The sequence below is a fragment of the Pogona vitticeps genome, chromosome 2 (assembly GCF_051106095.1).
Source record: "Pogona vitticeps strain Pit_001003342236 chromosome 2, PviZW2.1, whole genome shotgun sequence".
Classification (NCBI taxonomy): domain Eukaryota; kingdom Metazoa; phylum Chordata; class Lepidosauria; order Squamata; family Agamidae; genus Pogona; species Pogona vitticeps.
Window position 1 is genome coordinate 198,915,301 of NC_135784.1, and position 19,020 is coordinate 198,934,320.

At 40.8% G+C, this 19,020-nt stretch overlaps 1 protein-coding gene across 1 annotated transcript in view; it reads right to left on the bottom strand.

The window, feature by feature from the left end:
- Positions 1-1,866: 1,866 nt before the first annotated feature.
- Positions 1,867-19,020, bottom strand: part of POLR1E (RNA polymerase I subunit E) — a 33,421-nt gene continuing 16,267 nt past the window's right edge. Inside the window, exons 3-12 of the mRNA XM_072991913.2 lie at positions 15,630-15,706; positions 13,192-13,277; positions 11,137-11,192; positions 9,438-9,582; positions 8,075-8,182; positions 6,566-6,662; positions 6,030-6,163; positions 5,347-5,428; positions 4,040-4,171; positions 1,867-2,223 (exon numbers count right to left, since the gene is read on the bottom strand). Of these exons, the coding sequence (XP_072848014.2) occupies positions 2,076-2,223; positions 4,040-4,171; positions 5,347-5,428; positions 6,030-6,163; positions 6,566-6,662; positions 8,075-8,182; positions 9,438-9,582; positions 11,137-11,192; positions 13,192-13,277; positions 15,630-15,706 (1,065 nt within the window). The 3' untranslated portion in view covers positions 1,867-2,075. The remainder of the gene's footprint in view (positions 2,224-4,039; positions 4,172-5,346; positions 5,429-6,029; positions 6,164-6,565; positions 6,663-8,074; positions 8,183-9,437; positions 9,583-11,136; positions 11,193-13,191; positions 13,278-15,629; positions 15,707-19,020) is intronic.

Genomic DNA, 19,020 nt, shown 5'->3' on the forward strand with positions numbered 1-19,020 from the left:
AAATAAAGTTTTTCTCATCACAATAAAAGTGGAGTTCACTGGAAGAAATTTAATCTGAAGGATGACACTGCATAGGCAGACTCATCAACAGCGCTGTGCCTTGCCCAACTACATTCCATCATAAGACTTGTGAACAGATTTTGTAGTGGGAGATGAGAGTCATCCTTTGTTGGCATCACAAGATATTATTAGCAGTGAAGTGATGCTCGCTGATTACCTTCCTGCCTTGAAAAATGAGACTTTTCTCTCCTAGTTCTTTTGCTGATAGAAGAAGATGCTATTTTCACACACTAGCTGTGCAGGCTATTTGCATGTGGTAGTTTCTCACAGTGTGCAGTGGTTAACACTACAGCATTTACAAAACGAATTTCACATGTTTGTTCTGAGGAGGAAAAATAGAATCCAATGGAAGTTTTTTTTATGTACAAGCAGGTTATGAGGTCAGGACTCAGGATGCTTTTAGGACAAGAAGAAGGTGAAAATCTTTGGTCTAGATGGGCAGGGTAGAAATCCAATAAAAGTGTAATTGTAAACACAGATGAACAAGAAAACATTCAAGCATAGGGAAGACAGTAGTGTGGGAAAGGGCAGAGGATCAGAAGAGACGTCAAAGGACCTGCAGGGTGTGATGTCATGAAAAATGAAGTACTTTTAATTAAGACAGATGTAGGGCATTTCTTGCATTTCGTTTACTTTTAGCCTGTTCTTAAGACAGTTTATTTGCAATACACTTTTATGGACTGCAACCCCACCCTCAGATGCAAATCAAATGAGCTACAGTCAACAAAAGTTGATGCCAGACAAAAATCGAATCTGCCACCAGGCTCTGGTTTTTCCCCCTCCCCCGACAAGCTACGCCTCCTTTTTCAAGACTCTTTTGTTTAGAAGCCTCTCTTTGGAGCACTGATCAGAAAAGCTGTTATTTCAGTAACGGTACAGCTTCTGGAGCACGCCGTTGCCCTTCTTCAAACCAGGCACTAATAGGGATCTTTGGCCACAGATTTCCTGGCCTAGCATCCAGCCCAAGGGCAGGCAACCTCTGAGGGCCTGAGAGGCCATCTCTGGCCCCTCAAATAATGTTGGCTTTGATCCAAAAACAGCAATCTGCCGCACGTATGCAACCTGCCATTGAAATGTAACCCTACCATGTGGACTATTTTAGGCCAAAGCCTTTAAAAAGGGGGAAAAAATCAAGGAAAAAGTGGAGTTCCTATTTATTATTTTATTTATTCAATTTATATGCCGCCCACACTACCCAGAGGTCTCTGGGCGGCTTACAATAATTAACTCTGAAGCTCTTGGCTACCAGAGGGTGCAAAGTCAGGGTGACTAAAGAGTGAAAGATTCTAGCACTAAGGGAGTGTTGCTATGGCTATCATTGGGGGGGGGAACACCATTTCAGCAGTCATAAATAGTAAAAGATTAGCTCAACTGGCTTCAAAATACACCTGCCTAATTAAGTATTGACGAGAATGACTAAACCTATTTGCAACTCATAGCATGTCTGCAGTTGTTAGACACTTTATAAGAACTGCCCACGTTTATTATTCTTGATTTGATTTATCACTCTCACTCCCCAAAGCAGTTCATAAGGGTTCAGTTTTAAATAATGAAGGATCAAGCATTCATTCATTAATAGAACTGTTTGTATTTCAAGTCCTTAAAGGCAAAATGGTGTAAGAAGGGATGAGGGGCTCCTGTAACTGAAGATGCCAAATGACACCAACATTTTTACTTGTCGTTAGGAGCTGTTTTTAATTCTTCTGATTCATCCCCTCCAGCTGATGTGGACACACCAACCTAGAGAGCTGTACTGTAAATTAGCTTCAAGAGAGAAAGAAAATGATCTCACTGGGCACGAGCAGGTCCAGTCCTTTTGTTCCATTTATTTGGGCCTCTGTCCCATCCAAGAATCTGCTCATGTCACAACACCGTGACTACCAACATCCCCCCCCAACAGCAGCTGAAAAAGAGGCTACTGAGGGAGCAGCGAAGCATCAGAAGATTTGACACATTTATTCAGAAGATGGCACAGCATTGGACAAATGCCTCTAAATGCCTGGCAAGGGAGTATTTCAGTGTGCAATGCGTCTCCGATGGCTTGCTGGCATTTTGTACACAGGTAAGGGCAAAGAGAGTGTTCCTATCTTGTGCTCATCCAGTCCAGAGAGGCCTTTGGTTTTGGTGATCTTCAGCCGCATCGCTTTGGCAATATCAAGGATTCTGATGGGAGAAAGCAAAACAAATTGTTAAGAGACCACGTCCATCCCACACCAATTGCCCCTCCATTCCCTCCTATACTTTGCTGCTGTGGCTTTTCCCTGACACCTCATGCTACAATCAACACTTGGGAGACCAGACGTGGAAGTCCTTCAGCCTCTGGATGTTTTGGACTTCAGTTCCCACAATCCCTTGCCACTGGGCTATGCTGATTGGCGCTGTTGGGAGTGGAAGTCCAAAACATTTGGAGAGGCAGAGGCTCCTCCCCTGTGACTGAAGATTATAAGGTCCTTGACACTGTTAACATAATACGCTGAGGGCACTACATAAATTAAGAGACACCGTTTGGCTCTTCAAGACAAGACAACCTATCAGTTGTAAATATTTCTCTAGAAATTAGTGATGAGGATGATATACAGTAAAGTCAATTTTGACTGATAGTGAGATACCAGCCCAGAAAAGAGCTTACTGGTGCATTTGCTTAGGAATACCTCCTGCAGTCTGAAAAGGCAGGGAAAATTACGCAGCTGAAAGTGTAGCTTCTATGGGTAGTTCTATTTTCAAAATGTGACTAGGTCAGTGGTTATTTAAAAGGCTGCTTTCTGCTCAAGAAAGTAACATACTGAACAAAACAGACTGTAAATTCCAAAAGACAGCCAGGTTATAAACAGTGTCTCCACAATTCCTCTTTTTTGAGCAAAAGGTGAGATATTCTTAAATATGCTGGTGTTTTAACATAAAGCCTGCAAAAGTCTGATGTGTCCATCCACTGTTTTCGCTTCCCCAGCCCAAAATGACTGAATACATTAATTGCACTGAATAAATTTCCTACATTTTGCATAACATCAATAGTCATACAAATTTCCAACAGAAAATGCGAATACATTTTTTAAAAAATCACAGGAAATGGAGCTGTTTCTAGGCGAATTGCTTTTATAATTTAAAAAGAGCCAGCTCTGCAGGAAAAGATACTTAAATATAGAATTGTTCACATGATCCAGTAATACTTTTTAGCATGGCTATTGAGATCACAGCTATTGCACAAGCAGTACAACAGAAGGTCTGTTCTTAAGAGTTTCTGTCTCCCAAAATGTGTGAAGAAGAGGCCAAGCCTGGTGGAACGTACTCATCAGAAGTTAATAAACCTCGGTTGCAGTCACCCGCTGCGTTAACAACAAGCTAGACTGTTGAAACTGCAAGTTCGAGACTCCCAGGCTGATTACTTTAGCCTGATCAACTACAGTAATTAGGACTAACTAATTAGGATTAAATTCTTCGCTGTCACATAACTCTCCCCATCATGCCTGCTGTACAAACTTACTACATACAGATCTCAGTACAGTCTACATCTTACTATCATTCTTACCAGTTATCATGGTAAACTTAGCTTCAAGATTTATCCTTCCCCCCACGCATTTCCCTGCTGCTAAAAGGTGTAAGAACACACACCTTCCTGGCAAGGAACCTGGGGCCTTGTTTTCCCCTTAGCACTACACTTGGGCCATTAATACAAGCCCAAAGCACAAGGCATTTAATTGTGAAGATTTTCTGAGCAGGGGCAGATAGAACTGATGGGGAGAAGTTTTATTACTCTGAACTTCTGCCTGAGAGGCTGCTGTTAAAGGCACGGGAACATGCCCACCAAGACATCTGCAGGCCTCCCAGAGAGACTTCAGAATGTTAAAGTTCCTGATGAGATCAGTCTGGTGGCAACAAAGGCCTTCAAGGTTTGGAAGGTAGAAACTTTATCCACGTCCCCAAACTCTCAGTGGTTTAATCAGGCCACAGGTGCTGAATGTGGCCACAGAGTTCTTCTCACCTGCTATCCCGCAACTTGAGATCCCGCTGCAAAACCGTTAAGTCTGTTTGGAAATTGTTTATATGCAAAGCCAGGGCAATGGTATAGGCCGTTATCTTAGTTTTCATGGAAGCAGATACTTGATTTTGTATCCTAAAATGAACAGAAAAGAAACTGCTTCAAAATGTGTCATATCCTATGCTGTGCGCCTTCTGCATTTCCAACTCCACCCCCCCCAAGAAACCAAATTTCTTGGGGGGGGCATTATTAAAGACACAAGAGCACACAGCAACATCACTGCACAGGTAGGCAACTTGCCGTCCTCTGATCACCTGAGTCACAACTCTTATCAAACCCGGCCAGAAGTAAGAGAGCATGAGAGCTGTAGTCCAACAATATTTGCAGTGACACAAGTTGACCACCTTAACACAGAGACACAATGGGAGACACAAAACAGTTGCCCGGATTTTCCTTTACTCCCAACGCATTTTGATCTTCTTTTTCCTTGAGAGGGAAGAATGTGTGTAGTCTTAATGAGTTAGCTGCAAACATGAAGAATTTCCTCTGCCTTGCCCAAAGCTTTAGGGATCAATCTAAGATCCCTCTACTTCCATCCCCATGGTTATACAGTGGTGCCTCGCATAACGATGTTAATTGGTTCCATTAAAAACATCGTTATGTGAAAACATCATTAAGCGAAACACCATTTCCCATAGGAATGCATTGAAAACCGGTTAATCCATTCCAATAGGAGCCTATTCAATACATTTCAATGGTGAAGAAAAATCACCAAAAATTCAAAAAGACTCAGAACGAAGCCAAATTACTTTAACGAAGGTTTTATTAGGTGCACTAATGATTCCAAGCATTTTAAACATTTTTTAAACATTTTAGAATATTTTTAAAATAGCGAAAACAGGGCTGTCAAAAAAAAAAAAACGTTAAGCGAAACAGGGGACCTAAAACTATCATCATTAAGTGAAGCAAGGTCCCAAACATCGTTATGCGAAAATCCCCCATAGGAAACATTGTTAGGTGAGGCGGCAAAATTTCCAGCAAAGGCCATCGTTATGCGAATTCATTGTTGAGTGAGGCACTCGTTAAGCGAGGCACCACTGTATATCAAAATGTGTTGGGAATAAAGAAGACAGCTGTTTTTCCTTTCTATCTTGGGTGTCTTTCCGCCATCCATTCTTCATGCCTTATTATGCCACGATCCCATGAAAATCTGGTCCAGTAACCTTCTTCAACGACTAAAGGCCAGCCAATACAAATCTTGATTCAGATATTTTGCCAATTACGAGAGCAAAACATTTTTTTCCTCCTACCTGCCATTGCCATAGGACAGTGCTGTGAAGGTTTTCACAAGTCTGCTGCTGATGACATCTGGACACTCAGGTCCCAGTGCCTCTAGAACAGGAAGGAATTTTAAGTGGAGTTTCCAAAAACAGAGCATTCCAGAAAGAAAGGTGTATTCAACTTTAGATTACAATGGCAACAGACGAAGATATCTCCAAAATTGACATGAAGGGATCATTGGCACCAAGTAGCAGGCTTGATCATCTTTTCCGTAGATTTGTTTACTCTTTCAAGTTTACTAGAATCCTTTGCAGTCACAGGGTTCAAAGCTCTTAAGACTGCTGGATAGTTACCTGGCTTAGGTATCTGGCAGCAGAATCAGCAGCAGAACCAGAGGCTGGGGGTCCAGCTTCCCACAGTGCCTCTTTGACAGTGGCTTGGACTCGATGATCCATAGAGTCCCTTCCAGTTCTAAGATTATGTTGTTATTATATTATTAAAGCCACTTTGCCTGCTCTGTGTTTGAGAGACAGGGGAAAATCCTTTGGCCTTCCCCATGACAAGATGGACAAACTATGCCAATAATTGCACATTAAACAAATAAACAATAATGCAGAACAAAACAAAACAAGCCTAATGTGTTAAACCTGCAGAAACCTCCTGCAGGCTGCCATAATTCCCACATTATGCAAAAGGAGAAAACAAGGCTTACGTTTCTTTTTAACCATTCTTTGCGAACTCAGCTTGACCAGACAATCCAAATACCAGAGGCATCGGGCTTTGTGGTCACGGCTCTTCTCATTCATAGGCATGGACTTAAGTTCATCCAGAACAAAGGAGCAGTACCTAAGCAAGGAAGAAAAGGCTATCATTTGGTCAAAAAGCAATCTGGCAACAGAAAGCAAGAGATGCTTCTTCAGCCGCGATATATTCACAGAATTCTGTGCAGTTAAAAAGCATGCTTTAAGCCAGCCCAATTAATAAACAATACAGTATTATACCACCTATACTGGAGTACCCACTATATTACCCAATATATATTTGGGTCCCATCTCTCTACAGCTCATTCGCACAGCTAAACTGAGGCTGGAATCCTCAAATGACCTCTACACATATACACTAAGTTGTTAGATCTTCTCCAAACTAGCCAATGGCATGGCGAAGCCACTCTTCTATTTTCAGCAGTAAAACAGGCAGTGATACTTCAACCCTCCCTTCTTCCTGCTATTCAACGGAGAGCATGCTCACCCTTTTTCTTCTGCCATTTTGAGGATTTCCTCCGAGGTGAGGTTCATGAAAACTGCAGCTGGAGCCTGAAGCGCCTCATATTCAGCAGGTGAAATAACTGAAGTCATGCTTGGAATAATAACACTGTTCACTTCTAAACATTTCCCTTGGCACCCCAGTTGGCAAAAGTGTCAGTCCTGACCTTAACGCCACGAGGCAAAGCAAGGGGATACTTAAAGACAACCAGTACAGGTGCTGTTAAACACCAGGGGGTGGGCGGGGAAGCTGGGCCTGACAACTTCCTGGGACAGCCATGTCCCTTTCATTTCAGCTAGGCTCAGATACGAATTTCTGGTGGGCCGTCCTCCTTGTCAGTAGAAGAAAGTATTTTCCACTCAAGCTGGCAAGATGTTTTTCGTTAGCTTGGATTGTGTGTAGACATCCTTCAGTCTAAAGAGACTATGGTAATGTGCTCTGCATGGAAGTCTTGGAACAGCGTCTAGTGTGGCTGAGAAGGCCAATTCGAGAGTGACCATCCCTTCCACACTGATGGCAAATATAATCTGTAGGTAAGCTTGGCTTACTTAAGCTCATAAAGGAAGAGAAGCAAATGCACAGACAAATGCTTTCCTAGACACATCAGTGCAAACTACAGATCCATTACTTTTTAGACTTGGAGTCATTATATCGCTATACTCTTCCCCCCCCCGCCCGAATGTGCCCCTCTTCTCCTCGAACAATGAAGTTCAGCTGAAGCATCTCGTAGAGTTGGTGAAATGGTAGGCAAAGCATTAAGCTGTACGGTGAATCGTTGCTTGAACAAGGTCATGAGCAGAGATGGGCACAAACTGTGGTTTGGCTGATCGGGCCCCATGGGTGTTGCGTAGGCACCTCGGATTCCCCACCCCGCTTCCTCACGTGGGCACCTACCTCCTTCAGAGGAGGCGGCAGGGCAGGGAAGCCTGAGGTGATGCCTCTGAGTGGACACTCAAAGGAGAGGTGGAGAATCCAAGGTGCCCGATCAACACCTGTTGGCCTGATCCGCTAAACAGTGCCAAAGCACAAAAACCATGGCCCATGCCCATCTCTAGTCGTGAGACATAGGTTGCACACTTTCAAAAGACAACACACAATTGAGAAGGATTAGATTTGGATATCTGGCCATTGTGGACAACCATAACCACTGAATTTTCTGACGTCAGAGAGAGTACTCTCTGGCAGACCAGTTTTGTGGAAAGCAGGAGAAGCTTTATCTGTCTAGCCTGGTTTTAAAGATAGCATTTAGGCTGGAGCAGAGGGGACAACTGCCTCCTTGACTCCAGTCGTTTAGCCGATTAGCAATTAGGCTTCAGAAGCATTTGCACGTCTAGTCCATCTCTTCCCCACCACAAAGAAAACTGACTTATAGGTCCATCAGCTCCCTCTCTTTCCATCACCACTGAAGCCAGTTCCTTTTAAACCAAGACTAAGGTTTGGCCAGAATGAAATAAAGTTGACACTTATTCATTTCTTTTGTCTCGTGAAGGATACTGTCTTCAAATCTGTAGACATCTTCTGGCTTCTTGGCATCTTCATGGCATGGGGGAAGAACCAAGGAGACATCTCCCTTCATATTTTCTGCTGCATCGTTGACCAAAGCTTTAAAAGCAAAGGGAAAGTTGCAAGAAACAATGAAAAGAGTGTTTGACTTAATTGGATCATTGATTTACTTATCTGACAGATTTAATACCCAACACTATCTGATGGATTTAAGATGCCTACATTTTTGCTGATGTATCATAATTTATTCAGAGATTAAGAATGCCTTGAAGGACCTACTGAATGACAGAAGACCTAACATCTTCAGCTCTTCCATTTACACGGTTCTAATTCCCAGAGCCCTCAAAAGTTATTTATCAATTTATTTATTTATTTATTTTATTCATTGATTTAAAATATTTATATGTAGCCTTTCTCCTAAAGGATCCAAGGTGGCTTACAATATTAAAAGAAACAAAGTTAAAAACTAAATAATAAATAAAACAGTATTTTTTTAAAAAAAACAGATGTAATACTAAAACTCATAAATAAGAGCAATATTAAAAGCTGAAGTAAGGCAACAGAATAATTGCTTTTAAAAATGCCCTTGACCAACCAGCCATTTAAAGGAAAGCCTGCCTGAAGAGAAAGGTCTTTGCTTTTTTGGAGGACAGCAAAGACGGGGCCAGACTGGCCTCCCGTGGGAAGGAGCCCCAGAGTCCGGAAGGAGCAATGGAGAAGATCCTCTCCTGTGTCTCCACCAAGCAGACCTCTGAGGGTGGTGGAACTGAGAGAATAATACCCAGGTAAGCTCATAAAGGGAGAGGCGGGTCCTTTGGGTAGCTTGGATCCAAGCCGCTTAAGGCTTCATAGGTTAAAACCAGCACTTTGAAGTGTGCCCAGAAATGGACTCATAGTCAGAGTTGCTGCTGTAACAGGATAATTATATGTTTATTTATTAATTAATTTTATCCCACCTTTCTCCTTTAAAAGGACCCATATGTTCCCTGTAACCAGACCCAGTTAACAATCTGGCTGTGGCATTTTGGACCCTTCAGAATTTCCGAACACTTTCCAAAGGCAGCCCCACATAGAGCGCGTTACAGTAATCCAACCGAGATGTAACTAGGGCATGTGTCACTGTGGCCAGATCGGACCTCCCAAGAAATGGGCGCAGCTGGTGCACGAGTTTTAACTGTGCAAAGGCACTCCTGGGCATCCAGGCTCAAAGATGAATCCAGGATCACCCCCAAGCTGAGTGCCTGTGTTTTCAGAGGGATTTAAGTCTCCCACAGTCCTATTGGCCATGCTGACTGTGGGATTTTGGGAGCTTTAGTCTACAAAAGCAACATGTCTAAATCCGATCATTCCTTACCATCAACACCCTTGGTTTCTATGATCTCTTCTGCTGCTTTAACCACCGCCTTATGCACCACTTCCTTCCCAACTTCATTCATCCTCCGAGAGTTCAGGGCTTTCTTCTGCTTTTTGGTTCCAAAGGCCTCGATGCAGAGATCCACCTGCAAGACCATCAAGAGACTGCCATACAAGCACCAAGAGACTATTTGCACGGACATCTCTTGCAGGGATGCTTCGTTATTTCTGGCAGCTAATAAGAACACAAGATGCTAACATAATAAGGCTGCTGAATTCATGAGACAACAACCGGAAAGTGAATTAGTCCACACCAGTTGCCAAATGCTACTCAAAAGAAAGAAAACAGAACACACCAGTTTCCATCCCAATCTAAGCTTTAACAAGTTTGCTATATTTTATGCAGACAAACTGTTCAGACTCAGCAGCACAAAAGCTGGCAACATGGAGGAAACAACCAAGATCTAACAGATTTATTCAATCAAAAAAAAAAACCTGGCCGTTACACCATTAATTTATGAGCATACAATACTTACTACATTGACTTCCAGTACAACGTATTGCTAAGGGGCATATTGTACACACACGTTTAATTCCTTGTTTTATCTCTGGGATTACAGATTAAAAACCAAGAACTGTTACTCAATTTAGATATCACTCACATGAGCAGTATTTTAACAACTGAAAGCTTGAGATTTTAACTATCTAATAATGAGTATCTAATCTGGATGTTTATCATGTGCACAAATCATTGTGTTTGAGCTCTACCGATTTAAGGTTTTAAATGCTTTCTGGTCAGAATGTTCCTTAAAAGTCATGCTTCTGGAAGTATCTCACTAATTCAATCACTACGTGGGCCTGCCTGGCTTCAAATTCCTTCAGTGTCAAACAATAGTTCATTCTCATGTCCTGGGATTCTTTTCAAAGTCCCAGCATCTCCAGGTAGAATCTTGAGAAGAGAACAAAGAGCAAACGGAGAAGAATGAATGGGTTATGGGGATCCAGATAATTCTGAGTCAGCTGGATGAACGACTGCTTCATCTGGACAGCCATGGACTATCGCTGCCCTGTCACTTGCAATGGACAATACTTTTCAAAACTTTTAAGCATAGGTGATTCTCAACAGTACAATCCAGAAAGAGTGATTCTGGCACCTTACTTGAGGCCTTTCTGCATACAGTGCATATGCTGGTTGGGCGATTCTGGGAGAGGCTGAAAAAGCAACTTTTTCAAGTTTTGGAGCTGTCACACATTCCCTCCAGGGAGACACCATATTTGGACACATAAACTAGACTGGACATCTTTCAGAATGGACTTTTGCCATCTTGAATAGGTGAAATTAGACTAATTACAAGGACCTGAGAAACCTATTAATTCTTGAAGGAATTTGTTCTGTTTTTTTTTTTTTCACACTTCGGGGTTTTGCTGAAACACTGAAACTATTTAACAATAAACCCTGCTTGCCATTAAGATTTTTAGTTAAGTGAGAAAATACCTCCAATTTATTGGTTTAAAAAAAAGATTCCTGAACAGGTGCCTGAAGTAAATCAAAACAAAATAATGCCAACTATTAAAACAATGGCAACATATTTAGAATGCAAACCTAAGACTATGTGGTAGAAAAATATCTTCACACACAACCGAAATCCTAACATTATTTTACTATCATTGTGTCTCAGTCGTTACTTTACAAGTCATACCTTTTCTCTGTAGGATTTAGTCAAGTATTCTGACAGGTCATCATCGGCTACATTATCTGTTTTTTAAAAAAGAGGGAAGAGAGGAATAAACTTAATAAAATCCATAATCGCAACCATGGAGAGTTTCAAGAATATGAAAAGCAACAAAGATGTGTTATAATCATTCATCTGGATGATCCCGTAATGTCCTCTCTTTGTTTCGCTGGCCGTGCTTTACTGTAAACACTTGGCCTCTTTTCCTCCGGACAGCAGTTCTTAAGGACTACCCAAGAGCTGCTATGCTGCACGTTCAGAAAAAGCTTTCTATATGTTTCTTATATATATTTATACTTGTACTATTTCTCAAGGAAGGTTGGCGACTATATATTTTAACATTCTGCCGTTTCATATTTTAAAATCCCTGTAAATAAAAGAGCTGTTGCTGTCAGGGAGGTTTGCCCAGAATCTTTGATGTTCTTGTTTGCCACAGGTAGAAGCTATTTGAGAAGAAATCAGCTATCCATTTTCTTACTGCATTCGGAAAATAGGCGAGCTGGATGCCCCGTGGGCTGGTTTAGAGCACTGGCTCTTAACCTTTGTTACTCAGATGTTTTTGGACTGCAACTCCCAGAAGCCTTCACCACCAGCTCTGCTGGCTGGGGTTTCTGGGAGTTGCAGTTCAGAAACACCTGAGTAACCCAAGGTTAAGAACCACTGGTTTAGAGGACTGCTGTAACATGCCAACCAAAGCCAACTCAGGTCCTCAAGCAAGGAGCAGCAAGAAAGTTAGGTTAAGAGACACTATTTGCCATGCAAGGTTGGCAAGGGTAGGCACAATCCTGGCTGGAAAGACCAGCCCATTATTTTTAATCTCAAATAACCAAAACAAATATCATATTCTGTTCTGGAAGGGGTCGGGATGGAGGTTTTGTCTGCTGGATATATTACACCTTCATATGATGCCTTTAAGAGGTTTTAGCTAGGAGGGACCTTTCTGGACGGCAATTGCTGTCAGTCAACATAGTGGCAGCCAACTGCTTCCCTCTGTACCTCAGAGTTCTTTTTCCCACTGTTTTTCCAGTCAGGATTCAATTAGTGATCTGTCAGCGTGCATGAGTTGCAGAGTCAGAAGTGAGCAATTACAGTGAGTAAACTCTGTCACTGAGTTAGATAACCAGTCGTTTATTTAATAAAGAAGTAAATTAAGCAGGTAAAGTTCAGTACTGTAGCAAGTTAACACTTAAATACAATATGTTGTTTCTTTTTATATAAAAAGAATTGTGAGTAAACCGAAACATTTTATTCTTTCTAATTAACCAGAGTCTCTGGGTGAAGGTATTGAAACAAATAAATGCCAAATAAGGGTGGCTGAAGTTCAACCTGCGCTGTAGGTTCCTGACTGATCCATTTTGTCCGCTATTATTTTAATTAAGGCCATATTCAATTTTCTTTACATCAAACTCTGCCAATAAACCCCAACAATGTCTTCCCAGTAACTGGATATTCCTTCCCTTAGTGCAGAATTGTATCATCAGTATGCAACAAATTCTTTTTGGACTGCATCACTTCAGGCTGTCAGGAATTTTACATGCCTGCATCTTCCTTCATAATGAAAATCCAACACATTGGAAAACTAACGTACGAGGAAGAAAGACTGTGAATTACCTTCTACCTGACATGCTAGACTTATATTTCCTGTGAGGTTTTAGAAATATGGAGCGTCAAGCAAGCAATTCAACTCCCTATAAGTCTGAGAGCAAAAATTCCAAGAAGACACGTATCATACAACTGTGCTGATCATGTAGAAAGGTCCATCAAACATCATGTGAAATGCAATCATAACACAACTAAAACAAGAAAGGACATTCAAGAGCAAATGTTTTCATTGTCTGCCCCTAAGTATATTACAGTCATGAGAGACAGAACTTGGACAAGCTTTGTAAGTCTGTATAAGCACAAGAGTTTTGTTTTTGTTTTTGTTTTAAAAGAGGAACTTTTTAAAGGCTGTGAGTAGGCCAACAAGCTGTAGTCCAGAAATCTTGCCCCAATAAATATGAAGCAGCATCTTTCACCTACCTGAAATCAATGGCTGCATATTGAACAACTCTGCATTGTAGACTTCCATTTGTCCCGAGTTCTTGTCTAACACACCAACATAGTATCTAACAGAAAAAAACAGTTTATGCTGAAAATACATTTCTCTAGCTTTTGGAAGCATTGGCTATACAATAAGACCCTTGTATCTGCAGGAGATAGGTTCCCATATATGTAATAGCAAACTATATACATAGCATGGTCTCTGGATCTCTCTAGTGGTCAATTCTCATGATTACATTATGGAAATATATATCTCTGGGGTTTTTTATTTTAATATTTTTTATATTTTGAAACCACGGATCCTGATCCCATGGATACAGGGACTCCAACTTCACTGGGGGGAGTGTTCTAGCTTAATAATAGGCAGGCATATGCCTATTTTGTGGTGGGAGGGTTGTTTGTTTTTAGTAATGTTGTTGGTTCAACAAAATTATTTAGGATACTTTATAAAAGATTTTGACTCAAATAATAAACTCAACTGGGAGTTGCCATAAGGTTCTGGAACAAAAGGCAACCCAACACAACATTTTGGCTCTTTCTTTCTGTTCCTTCTTAATCACTGCCCTTGCTTTTCCTAAAGTTCAGATAAAAGAATTTTCTCTGCAGATCATAACAAATACTCCCTACCATATCTCATCAATTGCAATTTAGACCACATACTATTTCAAGATCTCCTTAAGAATATGTTGGACATTTAGGTCTCTAGATGGAGAAACGCAGCATTTCCTGCAAAATCACCTCTTTTTTGACTCTCCTAGATTTTTTTTTACACTGGAGCACATGCAATTCATCTCTTTTCTGTGCTCCTCTATAATAAATACCTTTGTTAAGAGTAGACAGAAGTGTGCTGGATTAATAAACTAAAGTGTATGTTCATTTTGAGTCTGAATCATAATCAGAATTTGTCTGTCTTGTAAGCTTTTGTGTCTTGAGATCACAGGTCATCCTACTCGGTTATCTAGGCCTTTAATACCAAGATACACATCTCTTGGAATATACACATGGTCATATTTTTTCATTTTTGAGTTTCTTCTCATTTTTCCCCTGTATCAAAAGTACAAAAATTACTTTGCTTTCCCCTTTGCAAAGTGAGCAAATGCTGGGGATTTTGATTTCTCTGTACAACATTTTTAGAGTCTTCACTAAAGTTGTCAGGTTGGTTTACACATACTGTAAAATGTGCATAAGAAATACCCTGTTTCTTTCTCGGTATATGGGCAACTACTGGGTACCTCCACCAGTTAGGGGCTCATAGGTGTATCTGGAATATTTCTGAAAAAATTACCCCATTTTTTCTTCTTCTGACGTTTTATTTGGTTTAAAAACACTGAGCAATGACAAACTTTTTGTTGGTTTGCAACCGTAGGAATTTTACTGTTTGAAAGACCTCTCTTTCAGGCTTCAGCTATCTTCACATTAGTTGGAACATTGGTTTTTGGCTGCCACCCAAGTTCATCTGAAATCTCTATTCTGAAGAAGAGTTAATACGATAATATTCCAGAGTTCTCATCAAAAACTACAACTCTGCTTATTTTAAATGCCTGTTGGCTGTCTGTATATTTTGGTGCAAGATTTGCATTTTAGTAGACAGACCCTGTTTCTTTGTGTGTGTGAATGTGTGCAGTATAGAATGCTTTTACCAGAGCAGCTGAAGAAGGTATAGATCAAAGTGTTTTGCTTAAATATTTCAGTTCATAAAATACTCTTACAAAAAAACATACAAAATATGCACAGTGTAGTTCTTAGTCCTCTGTATGACTTTCACTTCAATGATAAGTACTGTAGCTGTGATTTTATACTTTGAGCTTCTTTCTTTAGTTTTTTCATTATTCCTGGCTTTGGTATCTTTTATAGCCACACCTCCTGTTGGAGTAAGAGAGAGAGGCCAAACACAAGACCCGCTATGTGTTTTCTTTGGCTTCTCTCTTTCTAGACCATCTTCTGTGACAGCCTACAGTAGGTGAATTGTGTTGATGCCCCCATCTCCCATCCTCTGCTCTCTTTACATTGCATCCACAACATTATAAAGGAATATTTTTAAAATACAAACACCTTAAGAAGGCAGTACACCAATACAATTAAAAACCTAAACCAACAGTTTGCACAACACAAAACAAGAACAGCAACAAAAAAAGAATATTACACTGATCTATGCTTCACTGTGAGATTGCACTTTTAGACATACATAATTATCTGGTTTCATAGCCCATATCTTCTAGGCAGGCATTTGTCTCCTCCATCCAGTTCACAAACATATGGAACCGTTAAGAAGACAGATTGCAAACCTGAACCAACTCATGCTTGTAATTTCAGTAAAATTTACAATTAGCTGCATGCTGGCAGCCTAATGAAAGAGAATACATTGCTACAGATATCCATGCATTTTAGAGAGAGAGACACACACACACACATTATACCTGCAGAGAGTATTGCACTTCAGGGCTCCAGGACCAAAATTATTTCCTACGTAAGAGAGTCTATCTGTTTCCGCATTCTAAAGAAAAAGAAATGAAAAAATGACTGAAGGATGCCATTTTGCTGGTTAATACTAGCTTTCTATATTAGAGTCAATACCTCTCAGATTTTTGGAGTTTTCCCACATTTGGCAAGCAACTTACCATTTGTGGTGAGCATTTGTGGAGGCATTTGTGGCTGCCCAATAAGCAGATAAAACAATTTCCCACTATTATTATTTCCCCACACCTCAAGTTCACTTGAAGGCTTAACAGGTCCAGCTGGCAAGAAACGGCTTAGACACACTGCAGCATTTGCCAATACATCTTAGAACGGTGGTACCACGAGTACCCCTTCCATCTTGAAAACCTGCAGGCGCCAGTCCGTTCCTTGAGCAAAATTCTGCACACAAGATGCCAAGTTTAGGTTCTTGAAAATGAGCTGCTAGCATCCACCAACCAACACTGCTGGGGGATGCCAGGAGTAGTAATCCCCAAAACTTAACTTCTCCAAATTCAGGTCTAAAACTATGAAATAGAAAGAGTTTTTCAAGATTTAAATAACAAGCTAAAATGTGGCATAGCTGACATTCGCACAGCAGGTCAGCAACACTTTCGCAGCCACATGCTGCAGAAAACTAATGCATCCTGCTTGCCATGTCTTAATAGCACCATCCTACACAGATCTACTCCAACATGGGCCCTGCTTATTTTTAAGGTGTGCATAGTTGCAGCCATAGTTTAATAAAAACACTAATCAGGAAAAGTTAGGGCACATGATTCTGTTTCACTCTTCAAAGATGAAAGCCAAATATCGATCTGTTCCACTGCCACTTTTGTGAGGTTTGATTGTTAGAAACTGATTTGATTGTTAGAAGAAACTGAGCTTTAAATTCACTGCACGTTGTGTGTGTGGGTGGTAGATAAGGAAACTACAAAAACTGTTTTGATTCATTCACTCATAGTCAAATTGCTTTGAATACCCATCGATTCCAACTTTCAATGAGACTTGGTAAGATTATGGTGACATCTTGTGGTTTCTAAAACAGAAGATCCACATGTGGTCTCTGCCTGTGGGTGTTTCCATAATAATCGCCAAAGTACTTTTATGAATGCAGGTTGTGCTGTGGACTTATTGAGCAGAACACAGGGTACAACTGAATGAATAGTAAAATAATAATAAGCATGGCCCTTCGAGTCAATTCCGACTGATGGTGACTCTTTTCAGAGTTTTCTAGGTAGAGAATACTCAGAAATGGTTTATTATTTCCTCCTTCTGGGGGTACTCTGGCACTGTGCAGCTTACCCAAGGCTGCCCAGGCTCGCTCTACTTGCAGGAGGCACGGTGGGGACTCAATTTCCCAACCTCTGGTTCCGCATCCAGATACTTAAACCACTGAGTTACCCAGTCAGCTTAATGAATGGTAAAATACTGCATTAAAATGAACTCTTGCCAAGTTTGTAATACTGTAAAAGGTTACCAGATAAAAATCTGGAAACTGCAGCTTGTCCAACTATTACAGTGGGGTCTTGACTTAAGAACGGCTTGAGTTAAGAACATTTTGACTTAAGAACCACTCTCATAGGAAAATATTGACTTGACTTAAGTACTTAGATTTGAGTTAAGAACTGAAAAAAAACCACGTGGGAGGCAGGGAAAGTGCAAAAAGTGAACTTTCAGTTAACTGTTGGCCAGTGAAAAGGTTGCCTGTCTGCTTCCTCACTCCTCCCAGCGTTTAGAGAGTGGATTGGGAGACAGTCTTCAGACTGCCTGGTACTGGACTGCCTGGACTGTATTTTCCCTGCCTTCCCTGAACCTTTCTTGACCTAAGAAAAAAAGAAACAAAATATCCCCCCTCTAGTGGTTGAAGGCGGAATAGCAGCTTCCCATTAGTTTCTATGGATGGAAAAGAGCAGATACGGATTAAATGGTTTTCAATGCATTCCTATGGGAAATGCAGATTTGACTTGAGAACTTTTTGACTTGAGAACCGCCTTCCAATACGGATTAAGTTCTCAAGTCAAGACCCCACTATACTACACATAGTGGGAGAAAATGCAGCACTGAACTTGTCTTTGCTATGCCATTAATACTGTTGGCACACATTAAGTAGTTATTATACTATACAGTACTTAGAAATCAACTCTGAGTGTTCACTGGAAGGACATATCCTGAAGCTGAGGCTTCAATACTTTGGTCATCTCAATGGGAAGAGAAGACTTCCTGGAAAAGCCCCTGATGTTAGGAAAGTGTGAAGGCAAGAGGAGAAGGGGACGACAGAGGACAAGATGGTTGGACAGAGTCATTGAAGCTACCAACATGAATTTGACCCAACTCTGGGAGGCAGTGGAAGACAGGAGGGCCTGGCGTGCTCTGGTCCATGGGGTCACAAGGAGTCGGACACAACTAAACAACAACAACAACACTAATGCACCACAGTTACTATCATTTCTATATAACTACACTAGCATAACCACAATGCTAACAAGGCGAGTATCCAACTGCTAATCCCAACTAGAGTAGGTGCAATGGCTGAGTGGATTTGCATAAATGTTGACTTACCATTCAGCACCCATCAGACTCCATGCAGTCTACTCCAGTTGGGACTTAAAACAGGACTCTTATCATAGCATTCCAGTCTTCCCTTTTTTTATACCACATTCAGTTTAACATTCTCCAGGCTTGCTACTCATGCAGCTGCCTAAAGATGTCAGTTGAAATCAGAGCTAAACAAATAAAGTGACAACCGATGTACAGGACAATTCCCTCCTTGAGACCTGGACTCAGCTTTCACAAGTACAATCCTTTTTTTGCTGTTCTTTTTAAAGGAATGTCAGAAACCAGTTGCAGATCCCATGCTGTACAGCAATTCTGTGCCTTAAGGAGTGGCAGGAAAACCACTGGAAGGAGCTCTCCGGAACTCAACTGTTTAACAGGTAAGGTCACATCAGTAAAAATGTCTGCTTACAACAGACCTATTAAAAATTAAAATCATATTTATTATATTTCTATTCCACGTTTCCGCTAAAAACAGCACTCCAAGTGGCTAACAAAGAACAAACGAATCAATTTAAACATAACTAAAATAATCACTAAAGCAAATTTAACAGTTAATCAATAAACATCAAAACAGATTAGAATGAATTTATTTATTCTTAAACTTGTATATCACCCCATTACTGCAGTGCACTATTCTGTGTGTTTTACCAGGTGGTAAAAACACAACAACCCTTTGACTATCAGTGGATTATTTCTGAGTAGATACCCAAAGAGTTGCACTATCAAATAAGCTTCAAAGTTTGCTGATAAAACCATCAGAGCCCTATGCAGGCTTCTCTACGAGTCTCAAAGGAA